The 21,226-nt window shown below is 43.9% G+C and overlaps 2 protein-coding genes across 2 annotated transcripts in view; one reads left to right on the top strand and one right to left on the bottom strand.

The window, feature by feature from the left end:
* The window catches only part of DYNC1I1 (dynein cytoplasmic 1 intermediate chain 1), a 411,944-nt gene that overhangs the window by 254,291 nt on the left and 136,427 nt on the right, over positions 1-21,226 (bottom strand). The window lies entirely within an intron of this gene.
* On the top strand, positions 6,771-21,150 carry LOC131575379 (serum paraoxonase/arylesterase 2). The gene is made up of 9 exons (XM_058830776.1): positions 6,771-6,891; positions 10,218-10,288; positions 14,934-14,989; positions 15,838-16,003; positions 17,086-17,212; positions 18,016-18,216; positions 18,809-18,890; positions 19,377-19,505; positions 20,470-21,150. The coding sequence occupies exons 1-9, from the start codon at positions 6,818-6,820 to the stop codon at positions 20,626-20,628; spliced, it is 1,065 nt and encodes a 354-aa protein (XP_058686759.1). The 5' UTR covers positions 6,771-6,817; the 3' UTR covers positions 20,629-21,150.

The following is a 21,226-nucleotide window of genomic DNA, read 5'->3' as shown; positions in this document are numbered from 1 at the left end:
GCCCACTTAGGCTTTAAAGGAAAATGCTGAAAATTCCAGCTACGGGCAATTGTATTGAATTGTAGACTTGTGCCACTATGTAAGAAGAAAACATGAATTCAATGAGTTTTGAGGCTGCTAATGGGGAAAAAAACCCAAACCCAACCACCAAACCCCCTTATATGAATACGGAATTTAAACATATTGAGATAAGAGCTTAGTAGTAGATCACAAGAAACTTTTAACAGGTGGTACTGAAGTGCTTGACAGCCTTCTGTCCACTGTATGTAGGATTGCTGAAAGATGAAAGTACATGGCTTTATTTCTTGTTCATAGTGCTGGTATCTGTAAGTCAAATTAATGTGGTCAAAAAATGGAACATGGTCAGCACTGTGTGTACCACACTTTGATCAGAAAAGGCGAGTTTCACTCAAAGTTGCTAATCAAGGGTTTAACATATAATCACTGCTGCTTTCTTATCATACAACAGAAATCAGCTGTTTGCTTTTAAATTTCAAATTTCTGCCCATGTTAGAACAAAAGATGAACCACAGAAAAAAAAATGTGTGCAGTGTCTCCTAAAAACTGTTGTCAGCCAGATTCCAGTGGTTTTGATATCACATGCTCAAGCTGTCCACCTGCTGGAGGGCTGCTGGAGCCAGTCACCCAGGATACTCCAAGGAGATGAGGAGAAATACAGTGTTCTGGGGGTCCAGTGTGCAGTACTCTGTGCTCTGTACTCTCCAGCTCTGCTTTGTTTTCCTTGTCCAGAAAAGACAAAGTCTACCTTCTTCTAGCAGGTTCATCAGAGCCAAATGAGATCCATGTACAACCTGTTCTTGAGCTGAATTAGGTTGGAAGTGAGACAGATGTGTACATCTGATAGTGCTCTATAAGATCCCTGTGGGTGCCATGTGATGCCTCCTCCACAAAAGCAGAGTGAAGAAGGCAGGGGTGGAGGGTGTTGTTTTTGGATGCTACAAAGGCTCTGGCACTACCAAGGCCACATTCTTTGCTCTTTGGCACACATTTGCAGAGGAGAGGCTATGATGTAGCAGCTCTCAAGGATTTCAGTACGTGTTGGATTAGGTCCTACAGTCTTTTTCACAGTATCTGTTCATAGTTCATGCTTAAAAGAAAAGTTAAATAGCTTACAATTCCACATGAATTATATCTTTATATGGTTATGTTGGACTGTCACTTTCTACCCCAAAACACAGCTATGTGCAACACATATATGTGATATATGGCAGTGTACATAAGACTGCAAGAGCCTTTGGCAGTGGTTAATATTTGACAATGGATCAAATCTCAGCATTCAGGACATTGACTTTTCAGGTTTTTTATTTGCAGATGCATGAAAATAGTGCACATAGAGTGGGCTGAGAGTCAGAGCAATTGTTGTGTATTGCCTGAGAGTCTGACCGTACAGAGGAGTGATAATGACGGGAACATGCTCTCCTTTACTTGTCTTTGAAGTCAGGAATCTCCTTGCTTTTATACACAGCTTTAATCTTTCAAAAGCCACATGGCCCTCTCCCTCAGCTGAATTATCAGTCGCAGTGTTTGAGGAGCTTGCTGCCACGATAGCAGAATGTCACCTGCAAGACTGAAGGATTGTACTGCCAAGGCACACTACTGGCTCAGCATGCTTCTGGCTGAAAAAAGACAGCATTATTTTCTTTATGCTTGTGACAGGGCAGTGAAAACCACCAGTACTATCCTGCACACCCAGCACCCTGTCAGCACCAAAGGGCAGATTGCCTGAGAGGATCTCTCTGACTTTCGATTTACCCTGGCATCTCTCCAGCTGAGCAATTCTGCCACCTATAAAATAATTAAAGCAGCTTGCTTTTCCACTTCTTCCAGATGCAGCAACAAAAACTGCTGCATGAAGGCAGTAAACAAGAGCTGGGCTTGGACATAGCCTTGCTTGAGGCTGTTTTTGACAGTGACATGTTTTGACATCTTGTCATCGCAAAGAACCTTTTCATTACCTCACATCATCATGAAAGAACCAAAATATACTCAGAAACTTATCTGGATACCCAAGTTTATGCAGATGCCTCTGGGCTGCTCATGGCTGGCAGTGCTGGAACCTTCACCCAGCTTTGCAAAGGCCAGGTAGAGACTTTCACTTGCTTTGACACAGGACAGAGCTAAAAGCCAGACTGTTTCTGCAAAAGCCTTTTCAGCACCCTCACCCACGAATCTGCTGATGTCACTGTGACAGGTATTTTTCTCAGCAGTTGAGAAAATCAATATATCTTGCTGTCACTGCAGGAATGTTTTTACCTTTTTTGTTGTAAAAGGTACTATGCATATATCTTCTTGAATGCCTTGAGGTACCAATCTCTTTATTAGGTGATAGTAGTGAACTCGTGTTTTCTAACTGGTTGGTGACACTCACTGTATTTACATGCACTGGTAGGGTGTGAGTAGGGACTTTGCCTTGCTCTGTGGTAATGTGCTAATCCCCAGATGCTGTAGGAATTTCTGCTCCTGGTTTTTGAATGGGAAGCTGAGAAGTGGCTTTTAGCTCTAACAGGGCTAAGGAATGCAAGGTTTAAGAAATTGCTGAGATATTTGAGTAGGCCATTTGCAATTTCCCTTTGATCAGCTAACTGGGTTAAAGTGGTTTTAGGTCACAGCGTTAGTAGAGAATCTTGTCATTTCCATGATCTGCAGCTTTAGTAGCCTCATCTTTCCCTCATGTTTCAGTTGGAAAACCACAGGCTTTGCTTGTGATTTCTGCCTGGTTGTGTGGGAAAGAGCCTTCTTTCCTGCCAGTTCTTATTTTTACTTGAAGCTAGTTCAGCACCTTCATGTCAGCAGCAGTGTGATGCATGTGGCCTTTACATTAACCCAGTTTTAAGATCTGAATTCAGCAAAACCAGTGAGTTCAGTTTAAGATCTCATTAGACTCTCTGAACCTTTCCACACTGTTGACATCTTCTGCTTGTTTCTACAGTTAAAAGTTAAACTATAGCAATGTCTTCTTTATCTTCACACCCACATGTCTTCTTCTGAATATCATTCAGTATTTGCAGAGCAGCTCTGGGTCACCAAGCACTGCCTGACTCCTCCAGAGCTGTTGATCAGACTTGCCCTCAATGCCCTCCAGAGCTTGGGGCCCTCAGTGCCCTCCACGAACTGAAGGATCCACTTGGTATTATCATACCTGCATTGTAGGTTTTTGTATTTAGTCAGGTAAGCCCTGCAAAAGTGCTCTAGAATTATATTCTCACCTTTAATCTTTAGTGTAAATTCATTGTAAATACTTTGGTGATGCAGATATCAGTGGATTTACTTCAGATTAACATCACTATAGGAGAGAGTAAAATCTGGATAAAAAGAGAGTTTTGGCTTTTTAAAAGTTTGTTTGGCAAAACATATCATGTTTCATTAATGACCCAATGAAATTGTTGTGAAATCTAAATCTGTGTGTACATAGATTCTGTATCTTACCTGTTAAAAAAAAAAGATGATGAGACAAAATGGAAAAGCACACGTAAAGGGCACATCTTTTCCAAGTGAAAGATTCCAAAATTTGTAGTAGAAAAATTTCTCTTTAACTCAAGTAATTTAAAAGCCCCCTTTTATCCTCTCAGTAAACAGTCTGATTTCCATCAGTCAGGAGAGACAGGGAGAGAGGAAGCCTAGGCATCTACAAACTGCTACTTGTCCTACTTCATGCATGCTTTCCCAGATGGAATAAATCCACCCTTGGACTTGTTTACTGAGGGTTTCTTTTCTTTCATTGACTGTACAGGAGTCTAAATGACTGAATTAGCATAAGACTTTGCTTGTCTCCCTGCTCTGCTCATTTCCTTCACTACCAGGCTTGGTACATATCCCTCTCCAGCTGATTACACACAACTCATTTCTGCTTTTAGTCATTATGCTGTGTGGCAGGGGCTCACCCCCAGGTCTCTCCTGAGTGTCCCAAAGCAAAGACCACAGGGGGATTTGCAACAGACAGAGAAGCAATCAGGAGTTTTCCAGCATTGCTGCAGCCTCTTGGCCAGCCTGGGCGCCGGTGAGGGAAAGCCAGAGTGGATGTGACAGTGCCAGTGGGCAGACCCCAGGCTGGCTGGGACATGCTGAGGAGGTAGGCTGCTGAGAAGCCCAGAGCTTTCCTTCAGTCAAGGGTGACTTGATAAGCAGAGACTTCAAGGGACATTCATTCCATCTACCTTCAGGCATCTACAGAGCAGATTTCTGCACTTGAATTAGTCACTGTAGGCTCCTTTCTAATGAATGCAGAGAAATGTCCACTTCCCAGCGAAGATTTCTTTATCTATTTTAGGCACATTTTATATGAATTTCTACCTCAAAGTAACTGTTTTCCTGCTGTGACCATAAAGGGTGTCTAGGTGGCTTGAGATCAGCAAAAAGTATTGAAAAAGCACAACTCACTTCAAAGAAAGACAGGAAAGTACCTGAATGATAACTCTGTTAGGGGTTACTAAAATGGTAAAGCTCATCATACTGAGCTAAAAAGAATTAAGAGTTAGGAAAGAAGCTTGGGAGATTTATCCAGTTTGCCCCCCTTTTCCTTACTCTTCCTAAGCCCCTGCTTACTGCCTTTGTTAGCTGTTGGGCTGAACCCTTGATCTGACACAGTATGGCTACTCTTGCAATCTTATGACCAGCTCTGATGCCTTCATCTCTTCTGCAGACATCGACATTTTATCAGATGAACTGTCTCAAAATTGAGTTCCGGACACTAAACAGTATGTGCTTTTGCAAATTAAACTGCAGTGTAAATAAATGAAAAATACTATGCCAGGAAAGTGGTCTTGGTGTGAAACCTGAGATAAGAAATCAGCAGAATCTGTATTTTTTCATCATGGCTCAATCTACATGACAGCAGTTATGTTTGTGACAGACGGGATATGCCTGATCTCAAAGATCTTGCCCAGTTAGAAAGGCTCTTTGGGAAAGCTTTAAACTAGATTTGAAGGGGAAAGGGGATAGAACCAGTCTAGCTAGAGATAAGCCTGAAGGCAGTACATCAGTGTTTGATGGATAGTGTGCCAGCACGTTCCCTTAGTCTGCTGCCTTTGTGGCAGGGGGATGGAGGTGGATGGAGAGTCACATGGCAGCAAAGATGCAGGTGTCATTGAGGTGTTAGAAATCACAGAGGTGTGTGAAAGTGGTCGTGCAGGACTTAGGGCTTCTACCCTAACAATTGCCCAAATCAAGTATATCTGCACCAGTGCATACAGCATGGGCAACAAACAGGAGGAGCAGGAATTCATCATGCAGCGGGAAAAGCCATGATACAGTTGTTAGAATGGAAACAGGGTGAGGAGGGTCACGCAACTGGAGTATTGCAGTGCAGTCCTGTCAGCCTGACTTCAGTGCCAGGGAAGATCATGGAGCAGATCATCCTGAATGCCATCAAACAGAATGTGCAGAACAAGCAGGGGATCAGGCCCAGCCAGCATGGGCTTGTGAAAGGCAAATCCTGCTTGCCCATCCTGGTCTCCTCCTGTGACAGGGTGACCTGCTTAGTGGATGCGGGAAAGGCTGTGGATGTGTCTACCTAGACTTTATAAATCCTTTGACATAATTTCACACAGAATTCTCCTGGAGAAACTTCTCCAGTGTGGATGGGTACACTGTCGATGGGGTGAAATAACTGTCTGGATGGCTGGACCCAAAAAGTGTTGCTGCAAGGAGTTAAATCCAGCTAGTGGCCAGTCATGAGTGGTGTTCCTTGGGGCTCAGAATTTTGGCTAGTCCTGTTTAATATATTTATTAAATATATTATTTAATATATTTATTATTTATATTTATTATCTATAGTCCTGTTTAATATATTTAATATATTATCCAGATGTGGGGATCTGGCGCACCCTCAGTAAGTCTGGGGCGACACCAAGCTGTGTGGGAGTGTTGATCTGCTGGAGGGTAGGAAGGCTCTGCAGCAGGATCTGGATTGAATCAACAGGTTGAGGGCAATGGTATGAGGTTTAACAAGGGCCAAGTACCAGATCCTGCACTTGGGTCACAACAACCCAATGCATTCCTCCCAAAAAGCCTCATCTATCTATAATTTCAAAGTTATCAAGGACCAGAAAAGGGTCAAGGAGTATTCCAAAACTGAGAGGGAAAGGTATTTTAGAGTCACTCCTCTTCCCTGAGACGCATTACTTGAAGAAATTACTAAGTGTGGAGCATCTGCTTGGCCTTGAGGGCAAGGGCAAAAAGAGCAGAAGAGCCCTTTTAAGTGATTGCTGAGATTTTCAGAAAAGTGCAAAGGAATGTGTGCAGGAGAGGACATTCACTGAGCAGGGAAGGGAAAGATAACTGCTGAGTGGGGCCATTAACCTGCCAAGTGTGTTCCTCCAAAAAAAGCAGAAAGCACAGGGAGGCCAGCACTAAAGATGATGCAAAAGCAGATTGCTGCATGGAGGAACCCTGGAGCCCCGAGTGGGTTCTGCAGCCTCTCTCCTGCACAGAGGAGAAAGGTATTGGTGGGAGGGTGGCAGTGGAAGAAACATCATTGTGGGGAGAGCTTTGGTATTTGGTATTTGGTATGTGCACATATTAGCGTGCACATTCCAGCAGAGGCGTACACGAGCACCTGAACGCTCCGCATAACGCAGTCTTGCTCTGACACACTTACTTTTGTACAAGGAGAATATTTTTTTATAACGGAGCTGGGAGTGGGAGCTCCTGCCTTTCCGGGGGGAGCCGTAGCCCGGAGGCCGCAGGGAGGCACAGGCTGGCCCGGTGCCGCGGGTGCGGGCACGGCCGGGCGGGGCCGGGGCGAGGGGGGCAGCGCCGGGCCCGGGGGCGGGACGGGACAGGACGGGACGGAGCGGCCATGGGGAAGCTGCTGCTGGTGGCTCTCGTGGGGATAGCGGCAGCCTTGGCTGCGGAGCGGCTGCTGGCGTTCCGGTGGGTGAGCGGGGTTTTGGAGCCGCGGGTGCGGGTGTCGGTACCGGTGTCGGTGCCGGTGCCGGTGCCGGTGGGGCGGGACCCGGCTGAGCGACCCCCGGGTGCGGGGCTGAGCCGGGCGGGGCGGCGGGCGCTTCCCTCCGCCCTCCGAGCGGCGGGACACCCGGGCTGGGGCACAGCTGAGCGAACACCTGCCCTTGCATCAGCGCAGTGTCAGCCAGAGGGGAAGGGCTCTTCGTCATCATCATCATCATTGGCGTCAACATTATCAAGGGAACCGTTCTTTTCCCGGAGAAAATAGAGGCACTGTGATGCCCTTTTCATCCGGTGTCGACATGAACTAACTTCGGGACCAGTTACGCAGCGGAAATGCCCTTTGCACTGAGTGGATGTGAAATCCTCGCCAGGATGATGTTGGGAGCGAGGGGGACAAGGGGAGAAGGTGCCATGGGAGAGGGGGGTAGCACCTCTGTTTTTACAGAGCCTGCAATTAACAGGGATGTGCCAAAAGCACTGTCTGTGAATTTACATCATCTCCTGACAGCCGGCCAAACAGTAACCCCAAAACAATTTGCCAGGAACTTGGGTTATTTTCTACCAAAGCTGGACAAAATTAGCCCCTATGTACATGTGGTTTCCTCTGATGGAGCACAGACTTTGGTGATCCTAAGCTGTGACCTCACTTGCTGTGAGCTGAAATACCCAGCCATGTCATGCTCCATATCACATACCTCATGCCATGAGGCATGAATGTGAACACTGGTTACAGCAGCTTCTGTCCTGAAAGCTCCCAAATGTGTAACTGGTCCTTTCAGGTCACAAAACTGAGGCTGAATTACTATATTGGAAGGTGACTAAGTCATTATAATTTTGCTAAAGTTCACAAGGACTCCAAATGCCTGATTTCAAAGCCATGACATCCAGCTAATTGACCTTTGGGTATATAGTAATTGCATCCAACTACAGAAGGAGAGCTTTACTGCCTGTACCCTGGCACCTGGCATGGATGATGGCTGCATTAAATCCACCTCAAGTGTTATTGGTGATAGCCACATTGGTAATGGGGCCCTCCTGTCCTGGAGTTGCATAAAGTGGGGTAGCAGAACTGGAAGATACTCCCAGGCTTTAGTGGGGTGAGCCATTTCAAAGTGCTGTGAAGAGCAGGGGACTCCACCTCTCCTCCAAACTGAATGAATAAATGAAACGTTAGGAATCTGGTAAAGGAGAATCTCTGTGAACAAACAGGATCCCTCTGTCTCTGTAGCTCTCTGTGGGTTTTTCCTGTGTTCTGCCTTTCCTGCAAACTGCAATGTACCAGCAGTCTTAAGACAGTTGCCAAGTTTGGAAACACACAACCTCAGATCACAAAGTACTCTAAAACTAATTTAACACAGTCTTGAGAGGAGAAACTGTAGGTGGTGTTAGCTCCTGCCAAGGGTCTCTTTTATTCATCCCCTACCCAGAGGGCAGGAATTCAGCAAAGACTTTCTGCAGTTCCTTCTGAATTTGTAAAAAAAAAAAACCAGAATCAAGTCCCAAAAGATTCATGATTGGTTAGTCTAGAGGTGAGGAAAACTAAAAGAGATCTTTGACTGTGCAACGGGTTCCTTCTGAAGGAAAGGGAAGGCCTGTGGTCTGTGTCCCATGAAGTAGGCAGCAGGTGGAGGACTGAAACTGGAAAGAGAAACTGTGAGGGAAAAGGTGCCATGCACTGGAGTTGTACCACGTAGCAAAAACCTCTTGCTTTCTTTGAAGTTGCATCCCGCACATATTGCAGCTTCTCCATATTCCAGGCTGCTCTTGGTACGGCCAGTTAGTAATCCGGGCCATCTGGCTGCGTGGCTGAGGCTGTCTGAGCAAGATAAACTGACACATTTTGGAAAAGCCTCTATATATGCTGCAGGCTTGTGACTAGTGTCCTTTTGAATTATTCTCATTCCAGCCTATGAAGTGTTTCCCTGGGAATGCTGTTGGGATATCATCATCCCTTGCTGGCTGCTGACTGAGTTCCTGCTGTGATTTTGGCTCAGGGTGGCTTGCAGCCTGCCTGGGAAAAGCTGATGAAAATAGGGAAGGGAAAAGCCCTAAGCAGGCAGCAGTGCAAGCTTCAGGCAGGATCACTCTGAGCCACCCTCGAGGGCTTGGTGGGTTTGGCTGTGCCAGGAAAGGGAGCAGCTGATAGCCCTCCTGTGCTGTCTGTGGGCTGGGAGCCAGCGTGATCCTCTATCAGTACCTCCTGTGCTGGGAGAGTGGGCTTGGGAGGGTAAAAATGCAGGGCTGACGTACCCTACAGTGCTCAGCTGTATCACATATTTTTCATATCACTGACTGATACTGCTGTTTAGTTTATGTTTATGCCTAAAACTATAACATAAACATGGCAAGGTTTTGGTATGGGATCTTTGCCTTCAGAATTTCCTGTGCATGCAGCAATAGCCTCAACACATGCATATAATACTTACTGTGTTAGGTTAAGTGCTTCCTTCTGGGCAGAAAAAAAATTAAATTCTAGCACGCTAGAATATATAGAAATGCAACATATTTTCTTGTGTCACTGTGGACCAGCATGGTCAAACCTCCTGGTTGTGAGGCATCATTCATGCAGATTTGCAAACAATTTGGAACTGAGGAAATGGAAAAACACAAACTTGTGTGTGCCTGTCTGTATCTGTTTGTACAATGAAGTATGAGCCAGAGGTGGAATTTCATGAGCATTCATGAATGAAATATGCAGGTATGAAAGGTAATGCTTGGAGTGGTTACCAGGAGAGAAGAGGAGGGGATAGGGTAATTGCTGAAAGCCATACTGCTAAGTCCTGCTTGTTGTAAGGAAATGAGGACTCCTGCCTTGCAACAGTGCTATTGCTGCTTTTGAATGTAGACCAAAAATGAAGAAAGTGCAGCTGCTGGTGGCCCAGTTACCAAAAATAGGCAGTGGGTTGCAGTAGAAGATCGCCCTCTCCTCATGTGAAATATTAGTCCTAACTCCAGGGTGCTTCTATATTTAGGTGTCTGAAACCTGAAGAAAGTGTAGTTATGTTATCATCTGAGCTGCAGTGGGTCATGAAAGCTTATTGCTAAAGCTCACGAACAAAATGAAGTTTCTGAAATTACTCAGTGTAGAAGAATCACTTAATCCTTGGTCAAACCATTGCCGTGATTTGGGGCCGTTGCTGTTGTTGGTTCTGGAGTTTGCTTATTCAGTATTTTACAGCTGATTTGTTGCTGCAACATGGCAGACAAGAAAACTGAAAACTAGGAAAGTTACCTGTTTTAAAACTTTCTGTTTTCTGTGTGCTGTTTAACCCTGCTCTTTCCTCTTGCAGGAACAGACTCAATGCTTCACGGGAAGTCGCCCCAGTGAGCCTCCCGAACTGCCGGCTCATTAAAGGGATCGGTACGTGCTTAAAATTACTGAGCACATTGCTTTTGTCCAGCCTTCTTTTGTCACAGCTTCTTAAAGCCAGCTTCCAAGCCTGATCCCAAAACCAAAGTGCTGATTTGACTTTCATTTGCTACTTGGACTTGGAAATAGGGAGAAACTGCAGGAAGAAAACGGTACTGGAAAACTAGCTGGGTATAAGCTGGTATTTAGTTTCTTTTCCTTTTCTTGGAATTGAGCACCTTGCAAACACCTCTGCTTTGCTAAGCCATTTAGGAAGTGATTTGGCTTTCAGATGAGGTGTGCTGGCTCTTCAGGCAGGAACCCACAGGTGGATGTCAGCTGGTGGTGCTGATGCTGATGCTGGTGCCATCCTGGAGATGGGAAGTGCAGCAGGGGTGGGAGCTGTAGGAGAGGGCCACAGGCATGTGGCAAAGGAGCGGCTGCTAGATGCCAGCCGGGATGTCCCTCCTCAGCTCCACATTTTGGGGATATTTAGAAGCTGGCTGGTGCTGTGGTGGCGGTGGCAGCGTGAGATCAGTTGTGCAATGCAGCTGTGTGGTTCCAAAGTGCAAGAGGTCATGTTTGTCATCTTAGTCTGGTTTGCAGAGAGGTTTAACAGAGTGGCTGAAATGTTGACTTTGTACTTTGGGCCATGTGTTTGACACACAGCAGTATTTCTGTCTTGGTTTTTTTCTCTCCATTTCAGAACACCAGTTTATAAAATGGATAGCTGTGGAATTGATTATTTTTTTGTGTCTACATTTCTCCCAAAAAAATCCAACGCAGGCTCGATAGCAAAGGATTTCCCCCTCCTTACTATTTTTGGAAATGTCTTAAATTATGGTGACATTTGTCTGGATTTTTCATGTGTAAAAAATCATTGGATGAGCTTTTACAGCCTTGCCTTTGAGTTTGCTGAGTCAGTGAGTTGATTTCATAAATCTTGTTCTTCCTTGTGTCAGGATTCAAACATCTTTATAAAGTCAAATTGCTGCTATGAATGCATATACACAGAGTTCCTGTGCTTGAAAATAGGTATGGCAAAAATTGCATTAAAAAAATTTCCAGGTCTTCTAGATTAAGCTGTAATTTACTCATACAAGACTATGAATAATGCTTGTTGGATGGTGATTAATATAAAATAATTTCTGAGTGATTTTTTAAGCATATCACTATTGCAATCTTTCTAAGACTTTTTTGCAACATGATTGTTCTGTTGAGGAAAGAAGGAAACCTGGAAAAGACAAATAGAGTTGTGTTTCATTTCTGAACAGTATCTTGGTTTTTGTGCCTGACATTTACACGCAGATTAGGTTATTTCGGAGAACCTTTCTCTGCTTAGAGGCAGTGGATCCATTTACAGAGCTTGATTTCTTCTTCTTGCTGAATTTTCTTAATGCTGTCCCTTCACACAGAGAACTGCACCTTGCCCTGCATTTTCTCTGCAGTTTCCTATTTATCAGAAAAATAAAAACACCAAAAATTAGTTTAGCAGGTCCAGTGTGGCAGAAAGAGAAGTAACAAAGGATTGTAAAAACTTAAAAGTTGGCATGTTCACTCAAACATCTTCTAAAACTCATTTGCTGTGACTAGGGGGCTTATATCACTTAGGGTGATCTAGGATCCCTAAAGCTTAAATGCTGCCTGTGTAGTACCACTCAGACATGGGGTTCTGCTGTACTGGATCTGCAGGCTTTCTTGCACGGGTGACTTTGTGTGAGGATGTCTTTGTACATGGATGTCTTAACCTCCTTTTTCCTCTAAAATGCTAGGATAAAGCTGCATAAACAATCTCTCTTTATTTTAGTGTTTAAATCAGTCCTTCTGAACTCTTAAATGCGACATAGGTCCCAGAGTTGGATCAGCTGGATCTGAGCAAAATAAATCTAAACTATCCATTCTGTACATAGAAGAACAAACCTCTGGTACAATCTATGAATTTTAAGTGATGCATTTATAGTAAGTGAAGCAAACACAGAGTAAATGGAAGGCTTCTCTAGTGGACCCTTTTCTTTCTGTACAGTTTCATTTTTTATCTTTTTTAAGACTTTATTCTGCTTTTCAAATATTGTGCAATATAAGCACAGATGCAAACACTGAACAAACAAAAATTTCAGCTTGTCCTAAGCCTCATTCACAAATATGTAGGAAAGGCTATATTTGTAGAATAAACACTAGCTTCTGAGTTTTATTGGTGTCTTATCATGTTACTGGTTTATAATAAACTAACCATATCTCCTGTACTAATTCCCAAAGTTCAAGAAGCTACTGCAGAAGTTGCTAGGAATACTTGCATCTTGGAGCAATTTGTGGGATATGGGCAAAACAGTGTCACACTTTTGGACATGAAATCCAGATGTGTTTTTTCATTAGATACACCTGCAGAGTACATCATACTAAGACAAAATAAAGAACAATAAAAAGCCAACATTTCTAAAGTAGGCAGCACTTTTTGACACTATCTTCTAATTTTTCTTAAATGCCACTTCTTCAGATAATCCCATGGAGAAGCTGGGCTCGGTGATACAGTTAAACAACAGAGTGCATGTAAGTGATACCTAAGGAGTCAGTTCCTAACTCTGCCGGCTCACAGAGTGTCTGGAGCAGCAGCAGCAGCACAGAGCCCTCCCAAAACAGGGCGTGCAGGAGAGTCCCTGTGGCCAGCTGTGTGTCTGCAGCCCCTCCTGGGTGTGCTGAGTCAGCAGCACTGTGCTGACTTAGCATTCCACTGCTCTCCTGACACCACTCGCTTCCACACATTCCAGGGCCTGGCCAGGGAGCGCCCAAAATGTGCTTTGCTGGGCAGTTTCTCTTGAAGCAGTTGGGTGCAGGGCTCTCACTGCGTTCCTTGCGCCGGAAACTGGTGGTTTTTAGTTATCTGCTCCCAATTAGCCTGCTCATCTTTCTGCTTGGCAGCCTCACTGATTCAGTAGCGATAAATGATTAGATCTCTGTTTATTCACTCACCAGTGTGTGCTGCCAGTAAAAGCTGTCTGTCCAGCTCATGTCACCATGGCAATTGAACCTCTCAGCATTTATTTATGCTATTAGCCTCGCAGCAATCCTGGGAAGTGAAGAATTGCCGCTAACCCCATTTTATAAATTAACCCAGAGTTGGAGAGACTGGGGCAAAGGAAATGAGTTTGTGGCTTAAACCATAATGTAAGCTGAGCTGAGAAAAAAAGGGAAAAAAAGCCCAAATTCAAAACTTTAGTTGGAAAATACAGGCTCTAAGTGTCTCTGGACACATCAGTACAGATGTTGTCTCCTGCCTGAATTAGTCAAAATTTAGAACCCAGGAGTGGGATAGCAGCTGACTCCTCCCAAAATGCATCTTCAGACTTTTTGCTGTTCAGAAGGCAGGGATACTCTGCTCGTTGCTGTCATGGGTTGGAGCAGGAACTTGCTGAGGCTGAGGAGGAGCCGGCCCTGGCCAGAAGTGAGATATTGTGCCACTGCATCTTCCCAGGATTGAGCTGGGGAGGAAATTTCCTGGATGGGTGAATTTGGGGTTCTGATTCCTCTCCACAGAGGCTGCCAGTGATCCCAGGATAAATTATAGCCCAGCCAAACCAGTGCTTGGATAAATAGGAGTTGCTTAAAAGCAAACAGTAAACCCAGCTCAAATTTGCAGGTTCTTCCTTGGAAGGAGGTGTTGAGGTGCAAGGGATTGTGTGACCCATGCAGGCTCACACGTGTGGTTATGGCAAAGCAGGAGGAGGTGTGGAGACGTGGGACAGCTGGGTGGAAAAACCTGGGGTTGATGGCTCTGATAAAGAAAACCTGCTGAAGAATTTTCTTTAAGCAGATGCTCCTGAGTGGTTTCCCTCATCATCTGGAAAGTGGCTTGCGAGGAATGCTGTTTTTGCTGGTGATTTGGAGAAGAGAGGGGAGGCTTCTCAGGGGAGTGGTGCAAATGTGGGATGGCAAACAGGCTTCAGCAGTGGAATAAAAGCTCTTTGGAGAGTGCTTGATGAAAGCCTAAAATTGTTCTAGTGTTCTTACTGAAGGGTTTTTATTTTATCTTTCTTTCTTAGCAGGGAAAAATATTACAGGAGCTACAGGAACTGGCAATATTGGAAGTGATTACCTGTAGTTGAAAGTGAGGTCTAACTATGAAAGCCCTTAGCTGTTACAGATATAGTAGGTTCTCTGTCACTTGAGAGCTTTAACTAAATATTTGGCAATCCATCTTTATGAAGTGTCCCAGCTCAATCAGGAGAACTGGTGTGCACAATTCCCACAGCTGCCTTATGCAAGCCTGAGGCCTGAGTTAAGGGTATGGTCCTGGCCTGGAAATCTTGTCCACACTAATTGCTTGCTGCAGAACACATCCTCAGGACCTGGTGATTCATCCCACACCTGGTGATTAATCTCACAACATCTAGGGGCACATGGAGCTGGGTAGGAGACTGCCTGACCACTGCAGGGGCACCCCTGGGCCCCCAAAATAGGTGAACCCTGGTACTGTTTCCTAACCTGATGTGTTGTCTTCTGTCTTTTAATGCAGTGTGATCTTTTCCATCAAACTTCATCATGTGTGTGGTCATATCAGAAAGGGTCATTCATGAGAGCTGGAACTGTAGTTAAAGGGATTTTTTTCCAATGGGAAATACTTAATGTCACTTGAAAGCCCCTGTTTATCTGTGTTTTGCAGAAGCTGGTTCAGAAGACATTGATATACTTCCCAATGGACTGGCTTTCATCAGCTCTGTAAGTTCCCATGCCACCTCCCCATGCTGGGCCTTGCCTGCTTCCTTATCTGCAGAAACCATAGGTGAAAACAGCAGGAGGGGCTCTGTTCTACAAGGCTGAGTGGCTCCAAAAGAAGAACCCAATCTTGTGTTTGCTTAGCTGTCGTTCCCCTCTGAGCAAACATGTTTCTTGACACAGAAGTGGTGTTGGTGGCTCTGACACAGGTATCCTGTTGCACTGATTTACCTGGCCACGTAACCTTGACTTTCTTCCACACTGCCTCATTGAAATGTTGAGATGTCAATTCTCTGCCGTGTTAAGATGTGTTATTTCCCCAACTTAAAAAAAAAAAAAAATCAAATTTTATGTATAGATTTTGCTGTTCCTGATTTTTTTCTAGCCTTTAGAAGATAGGTTTTCAAGCTTTGCTTTGCAATTAGGATGGCTGGTGATTATTTTCTAAAACAAAAGCTGATGTTCTCATCTATGTGCTCCAGGGGCACCGAGGTAATGATAATGTGAAATCCATGCCAGGAACCATGAGCTGTTGCATTGCTGCTGTTTCCCATGGCTTCACCGTGTGTGGTGCAGTCTGGCTGGGCTGCCAGTTTGTCCCCACTGTGTGTCAGTTTGCAGACACACGAGATGTGGCTGTGGTGCCTTGGGCACTGCTCCTTGTGCCCCCACACAGCCTCCTCCCTCTGCCAGGGATAGGCAGAGCCAGTCCCTGCACCTCCCTCACTGCTCAGCAGCCTGGAGCAGAGGGACACCCTCATGTGTGCTTGCAAGTCCCATCACGGCCCCAGCCTTTTCAGCTCTTGTTTACCTTTATCCAGGAATTATTTTCTTATGTTTGGATTCTACAGGGCTTGAAATATCCAGGATTAAAGAGCTTTGCTCCAGATAAACCAGGTGAAATATTTTTGATGGATTTGAATGAAGACAATCCCAGAGCAGTGGAACTGAGAATCAGACGAGGGTTTGATCTGGCATCGTTTAACCCTCACGGAATCAGCACCTACATAGACAGAGGTAAAGAGCTCGAGATGGTGGCAAATATCAGCCTAGAGAGCACAATCAGGAATCCCTTTGCAGCCTTGCCTTGCACCCTCAATGATTGTTCTTGCTGGAAGACAAAAAGGTTTGGGGTCTTTTTACCTTTGGTTTGCTCTTTTCTAAATGTCAGTTGCTAAAGGAAACACACTTCTGCATAATTTCAGTTTGTCTGAAGCAGAAAGATGCCCTGGATTTTAAAAGGAAAGAAAACATGGTAAAAGAGTAGAAAACTGCAGAAAATTGATTTTATGTTTACATCTGTCTTACACCATGTTCAAGTGTTTTGAGGAGATACATCCTTCACCGACTAGTAGTGCCCAGAATGGAAACTTTTGTGGCAAAACAGGAAATTATCACATCTCTGTACATCACCAAAACCTGTTACTCTTTGGCCAAGCCAGGATTTCTTCTCCAAGATATGTTCTCCTGTGTCAGGGTCTGATTATCAATAAAGTATTTTTTTTTCCCTGTCCTTTCATTGGGGATTTTAGCAGGGCAATTAGAGTTCTGCAAATATAAAGAGAATGATTGCTGCAGCTTGACCTACATCCCCATACAGTCACCCTTTAAGGGAAGGTGTTGGAAGAGTCAGTGACTAATGTAGGGTCCTGCCAGAAGGGCTGGGCAGATGGGCTGCATCCTTGCACAGAATGCAGGAGAAGGATGCTCCTTCCCCTCTCCCAGGGGATGTGGTAGACAAACCCAGACTGCCTGGGCCACAAACCCTTCTTCCAGCTGACTGGGGCTGTTTCACAGATTGCAAAAACCAGGGGCTTGGGTATAAGGATGAGGTGGTCACTTCTTTCTTCCTTGGAAGAAATAGCAAAAATCTAGTTGTCACAGCAGTTCCCTGTAGAGCAGCCTGGGAGAAAAGCAGCTGGAGGTCTGGATGTGGTTGGAGGCATTTTGCAGAATGTGGGTACTTGTCCCTCTGCCTCTGCAGAGCCATGAGACACCAAACTCAGCAGGTGCTCTGTACTCGAGGCTGCCTCAGGGCTGGGGTGCTCAGCCACACCAACTGTTGCAGAGAATTTAGCTGTTTCCATTTCTTTTTCAAGATGACACCGTGTACCTCTTTGTTGTGAACCATCCCCACCAGAAGAGCACAGTAGAATTGTTTAAATTTATAGAAGATGATAATTCTCTTGTACACCTGAAAACCATTCGACATGACCTTCTGACAAGGTATTGGACTCAAATACAGTCTTCCCTCAGATCAGGCTGCATCAGTGAAATCCAATGTAGGATGATTTTTGGGTTTAGGTTATTATTAATTTGAGATACTTCCTCTTTAACCAGCATCCCTGTTTCTGTTATTGATTACTTCTTATCTGTGTAATCAAAAGCAGTGTTTCTTCAATCTCTTCTCTAAATTAGATTTTTAGTAGTTGTATCACTAAATTAGTCTTAAGCACTGCTGTGACTGATGCCAGTGAATTAACTTGGCATCCGTTTCTCCTTTGTTCATGTAACCCACGCTCAGGTCATTGCAGATATGAGTCTCCAGCTGTTTTATTCTCTAGATTTTCTATACTGTAAAAATAAACATACATTTAGCTTTTTCTGTTTTTTTTTAATACAAAATTTTTTTGATCTGTCCTACTGTGATATGATTGTAAAATAAACAGCCAGATTGATAAAGCTGTCACAACACCTACTTGTTCTCTGTTTTCTACTTGAATGTAATGGAAAAGAAAATAATAATAATAGTATAATCATTTCCATGTACTTACAGTCAGGTAGCCAGATCTTTAGCTGATGCCATATAGTCATGTTCAGGTGTCAGCACTGCAGTAGTAGAAAATAGAAGTAAAAAGGATCTAAATAATTTGGTGACTACTTGAATTATGTCTATAATTGCAGCCTCTTTATGGGCATTAAAAACCATGTCCTGACTGTATTCTGGGCAGTCCTAAAAAGGTCCTTCATACCTCTCATTTAATTTTTATTTTGTTTAAAATTTCTCTATCTCTTTATTTATTTTTTAGTGTGAATGATATAGTAGCCATGGGACCAGACAGTTTCTATGCTACCAATGACCACTACTTCTCCGACTTCATCTTGATGTTCTTAGAAATGTTCTTGGGTTTAACCTGGTCAAATGTTGTTTACTACAGTCCAAAAGAAGTTAAAGAAGTCGCATCTGGGTTTTATTCAGCCAATGGAATTAACATTTCACCCGATAGAAAGTAAGTTTCTCCTTACATTAGATTTTGTTTGATCACACAGAAGTGTCTGGAGATCCTAATTTGTACAGGTGGTACCTCTTTGGTCAGGTGTCTGAACTGGTTCACATAAGGCAAGGTGCTGCCCGTGCCACACAAGTGATGCAGAGTGTTTGTAGCACAAAAGTTTAGCAGCAATGTTTGCTGCACTGTGTGGTACTTTATAGGCAATAAGGTCAACAGTTGCTGCATTTTAACCAGCTGATACAGGACTTTGTGTGTCTTGCTTGCAAGGATTAATGGGGCAGGGTTTCTGCAAGCAGGGAGTGCTCTACAGTCCTACATCTGTTTTGACTAAATCAACCAGTCCTGTGGTGTGGACAGGTGATTTTAAAAAAATAAATGGTAATTGTGACTTTCTGGTTCCAATTCTTATTTCAATGTCATAATGGGAAAACTGGCACAGTGTGAAGGTACACTGGCACCTCAGGAGGTTGGCTTCAGTGCCCTGGGGCTGGCTTGCAATATCTGTTTGTGTGGGCTTGCACAGGAGGAACTGTGGTTTTGGTGTCTGCTTACTCATATATATTATGAGGTGCTTTTCTTTCTTTTGAAGGTACATCTATGTTGCAGATATATTGGATCACAATGTCAATGTCATGGAAAAACATGCTAACTGGAGTTTAACCCATGTGAAGGTAAGGTGCTGCTGTTCCATGAAGAAGAGGAAAATCTAGATTTTGAACAGAAAAGTTTTGATGAATGCTTGGGATCTCAGCATGATCATCTGTAAAGTTCTGATCTGGGTGGCTCCTGCCATTACAGAGTTTCAGGTCTTCCACCCTCCCACCAACAACCAGGGAAGAATCCTTGGGAATGCTGTCGAGCTGTAGTGGAAGTCTGCCTCAGGTAGTGTGGGTCAGAGCACTGAAAGCATCCACAGACCTGTAGGTGTGAATGAGCTGTTGGGGGAAGCTGAGAACAGCAAGCTGGTTTCTCACAGCACAGGGGTGGGGATGATGCATACCATGGGAAAAGGAAAACAGAAGTGGGGGGAAAGGTTTTTCTTAAAAAAAAAAAAAAATTAGTCTAAGTTATGTCAGATGAGTCTGTTGGTTATGTTGTAGTTTATTTCCAGGATTTCTGATAGATTTAACTTTTTGTTTTTCCTCTGTGTTGGACAGACACTGCAGCTGGACACTCTGGTCGATAACTTGTCTATTGACCCTCACACTGGAGACATCTGGGCAGGATGTCATCCCAATGGGATGAAGCTGTTCTACTATGATCCTGAAAATCTTCCTGCATCTGAGGTGCCTTTTGGGAGACATCACTGGTCTCTTGGCTATGTCTGTGCCAGAAAGTTGTTTTATTCAAATGATGCTGGTATAACTTAACTGCATTTCACACAAAGTGCTTGGCACAAAGTGCCTTTGTTAAAGCAGAGACCAAGCTGGCTTCTGCACCCAAGTGAGAGCCTGAACAGCATATACTCTCTAACAATCACCTATTCAATAGGCAATAACTAAATAATTTCCAACCAGTAGCTCAGAGTCGCTCAGAGTGACCAGAGTAATTTTGGACTCTCAGGCCACTTTCTGTGCAGCTGTGGGCACACACACAGATTCTGATGAAATGCATTAATTACCAAGCCAGCACCTCTTTGCCAAGCTAAATATAATTGACTGCGTGCAGAGTGTGACCAGAAATGTTTCCACAGGAATGATTAATCTGTGCAAGTGTAGTTCATCTGTAGGTAACACTGTAATTCTTTCTAAGAAATCAGTGAGGTACTGGCATCAGGGAGATAGTGGCTATGAGTGTAGCTGGCTGCTGTCCATTTGATTTCAGCCTTGTCTGAAGCTCCCTGTAAGACACTTCTCAATATTACCATGTTCAATAGCAAGAGATTTATGATACCAGGCAGTTGTTTACTCTGTCTGTGAGAAACATGAAAATAAGAAGATATTAACTAATTCCTAGTCTGGAAAAAAAATACGCACGTTCCTAGTGGTGGGGACGACTGCCTTACTTCTTTACAGATGTTGTACAACAACTATTAAAAAAAAAAAAACAAAACTAAAAAAAAACCCAAAAAATTTAGTATTCATGGACCATGCTTCACTAAAGCTCTCTTACAGGAATCACATGGTTGCAATTATCAGCAGCTAAACATTCTTTACTAATTTGTTTAAGTTAACATGCTGATGCTCCCCCTATCCCTGGAGCATTTTCACCTGTGACCATTTCAATAGATGTATCCTCCCGCTCTGGCAGGTCCTGCGCATCCAGAACATCCTCTCGGAGCAGCCTGTGGTGACACGTGTCTACTCTGACAACGGCTCTGTGCTGCAGGGAAGCTCAGTGGCATCCATCTACGAGGGAAAACTGCTCATTGGCACCGTCTTCCACAGAGCTCTCTACTGTGATCTATAGCTCGTCATGGGGAAGACCTGCTGCTGTGGAAAGGATTTAATTCCTTGGGAACTCACTTAGTTTCTGCTAGATCTGCTAACAACAAGACTGTTCCAATAAAGGTTAACTACAGTAATGGATATGTATTTTAGCCTTCCTCTGCAAAATGAGACTTCTACACAATAGTAACGGAAATGGAATTGAAGGTGAGAAATTAGTTTATCTGTGTAATGGGGAGGACCCCATGTTGTTAACACAGGGTAGCCTTGAAGTTCAATTTTGTATTGCAAATGACTAAACTGTCAGACACTGAACAATGTGCTGGCTGGATTTCTGGTTTGTTGTTTGGTTGTTTTTTTCCCCCATGAGAAATCTGATTTTGTAAATGAGAATTGCTGACTACTGGTGTGGTATGCATTCTTGTCACTGACACCTGGGACTTCCGAGGGACTGTTCTAGGGGTTTTTCTTCCAAACCTTTCTGTTGGCTTTCCCTAATGCTTCCAAAATAACTGGAAAGAGAATAAATGTTATTTTAATCTCATTCATTTCCCCTTCCCCCTTAAAGCCATTTCCTAATGTTGCTTCAGTTTCATAAATTCGTTTTAATCTGATGAGAA

The sequence above is a fragment of the Poecile atricapillus genome, chromosome 2, assembly GCF_030490865.1.
Source record: "Poecile atricapillus isolate bPoeAtr1 chromosome 2, bPoeAtr1.hap1, whole genome shotgun sequence".
Lineage (NCBI taxonomy): Eukaryota > Metazoa > Chordata > Aves > Passeriformes > Paridae > Poecile > Poecile atricapillus.
The sequence above is the reverse complement of the archived record's forward strand: the minus strand, read 5'-3'. Positions and strand labels throughout refer to the sequence as shown.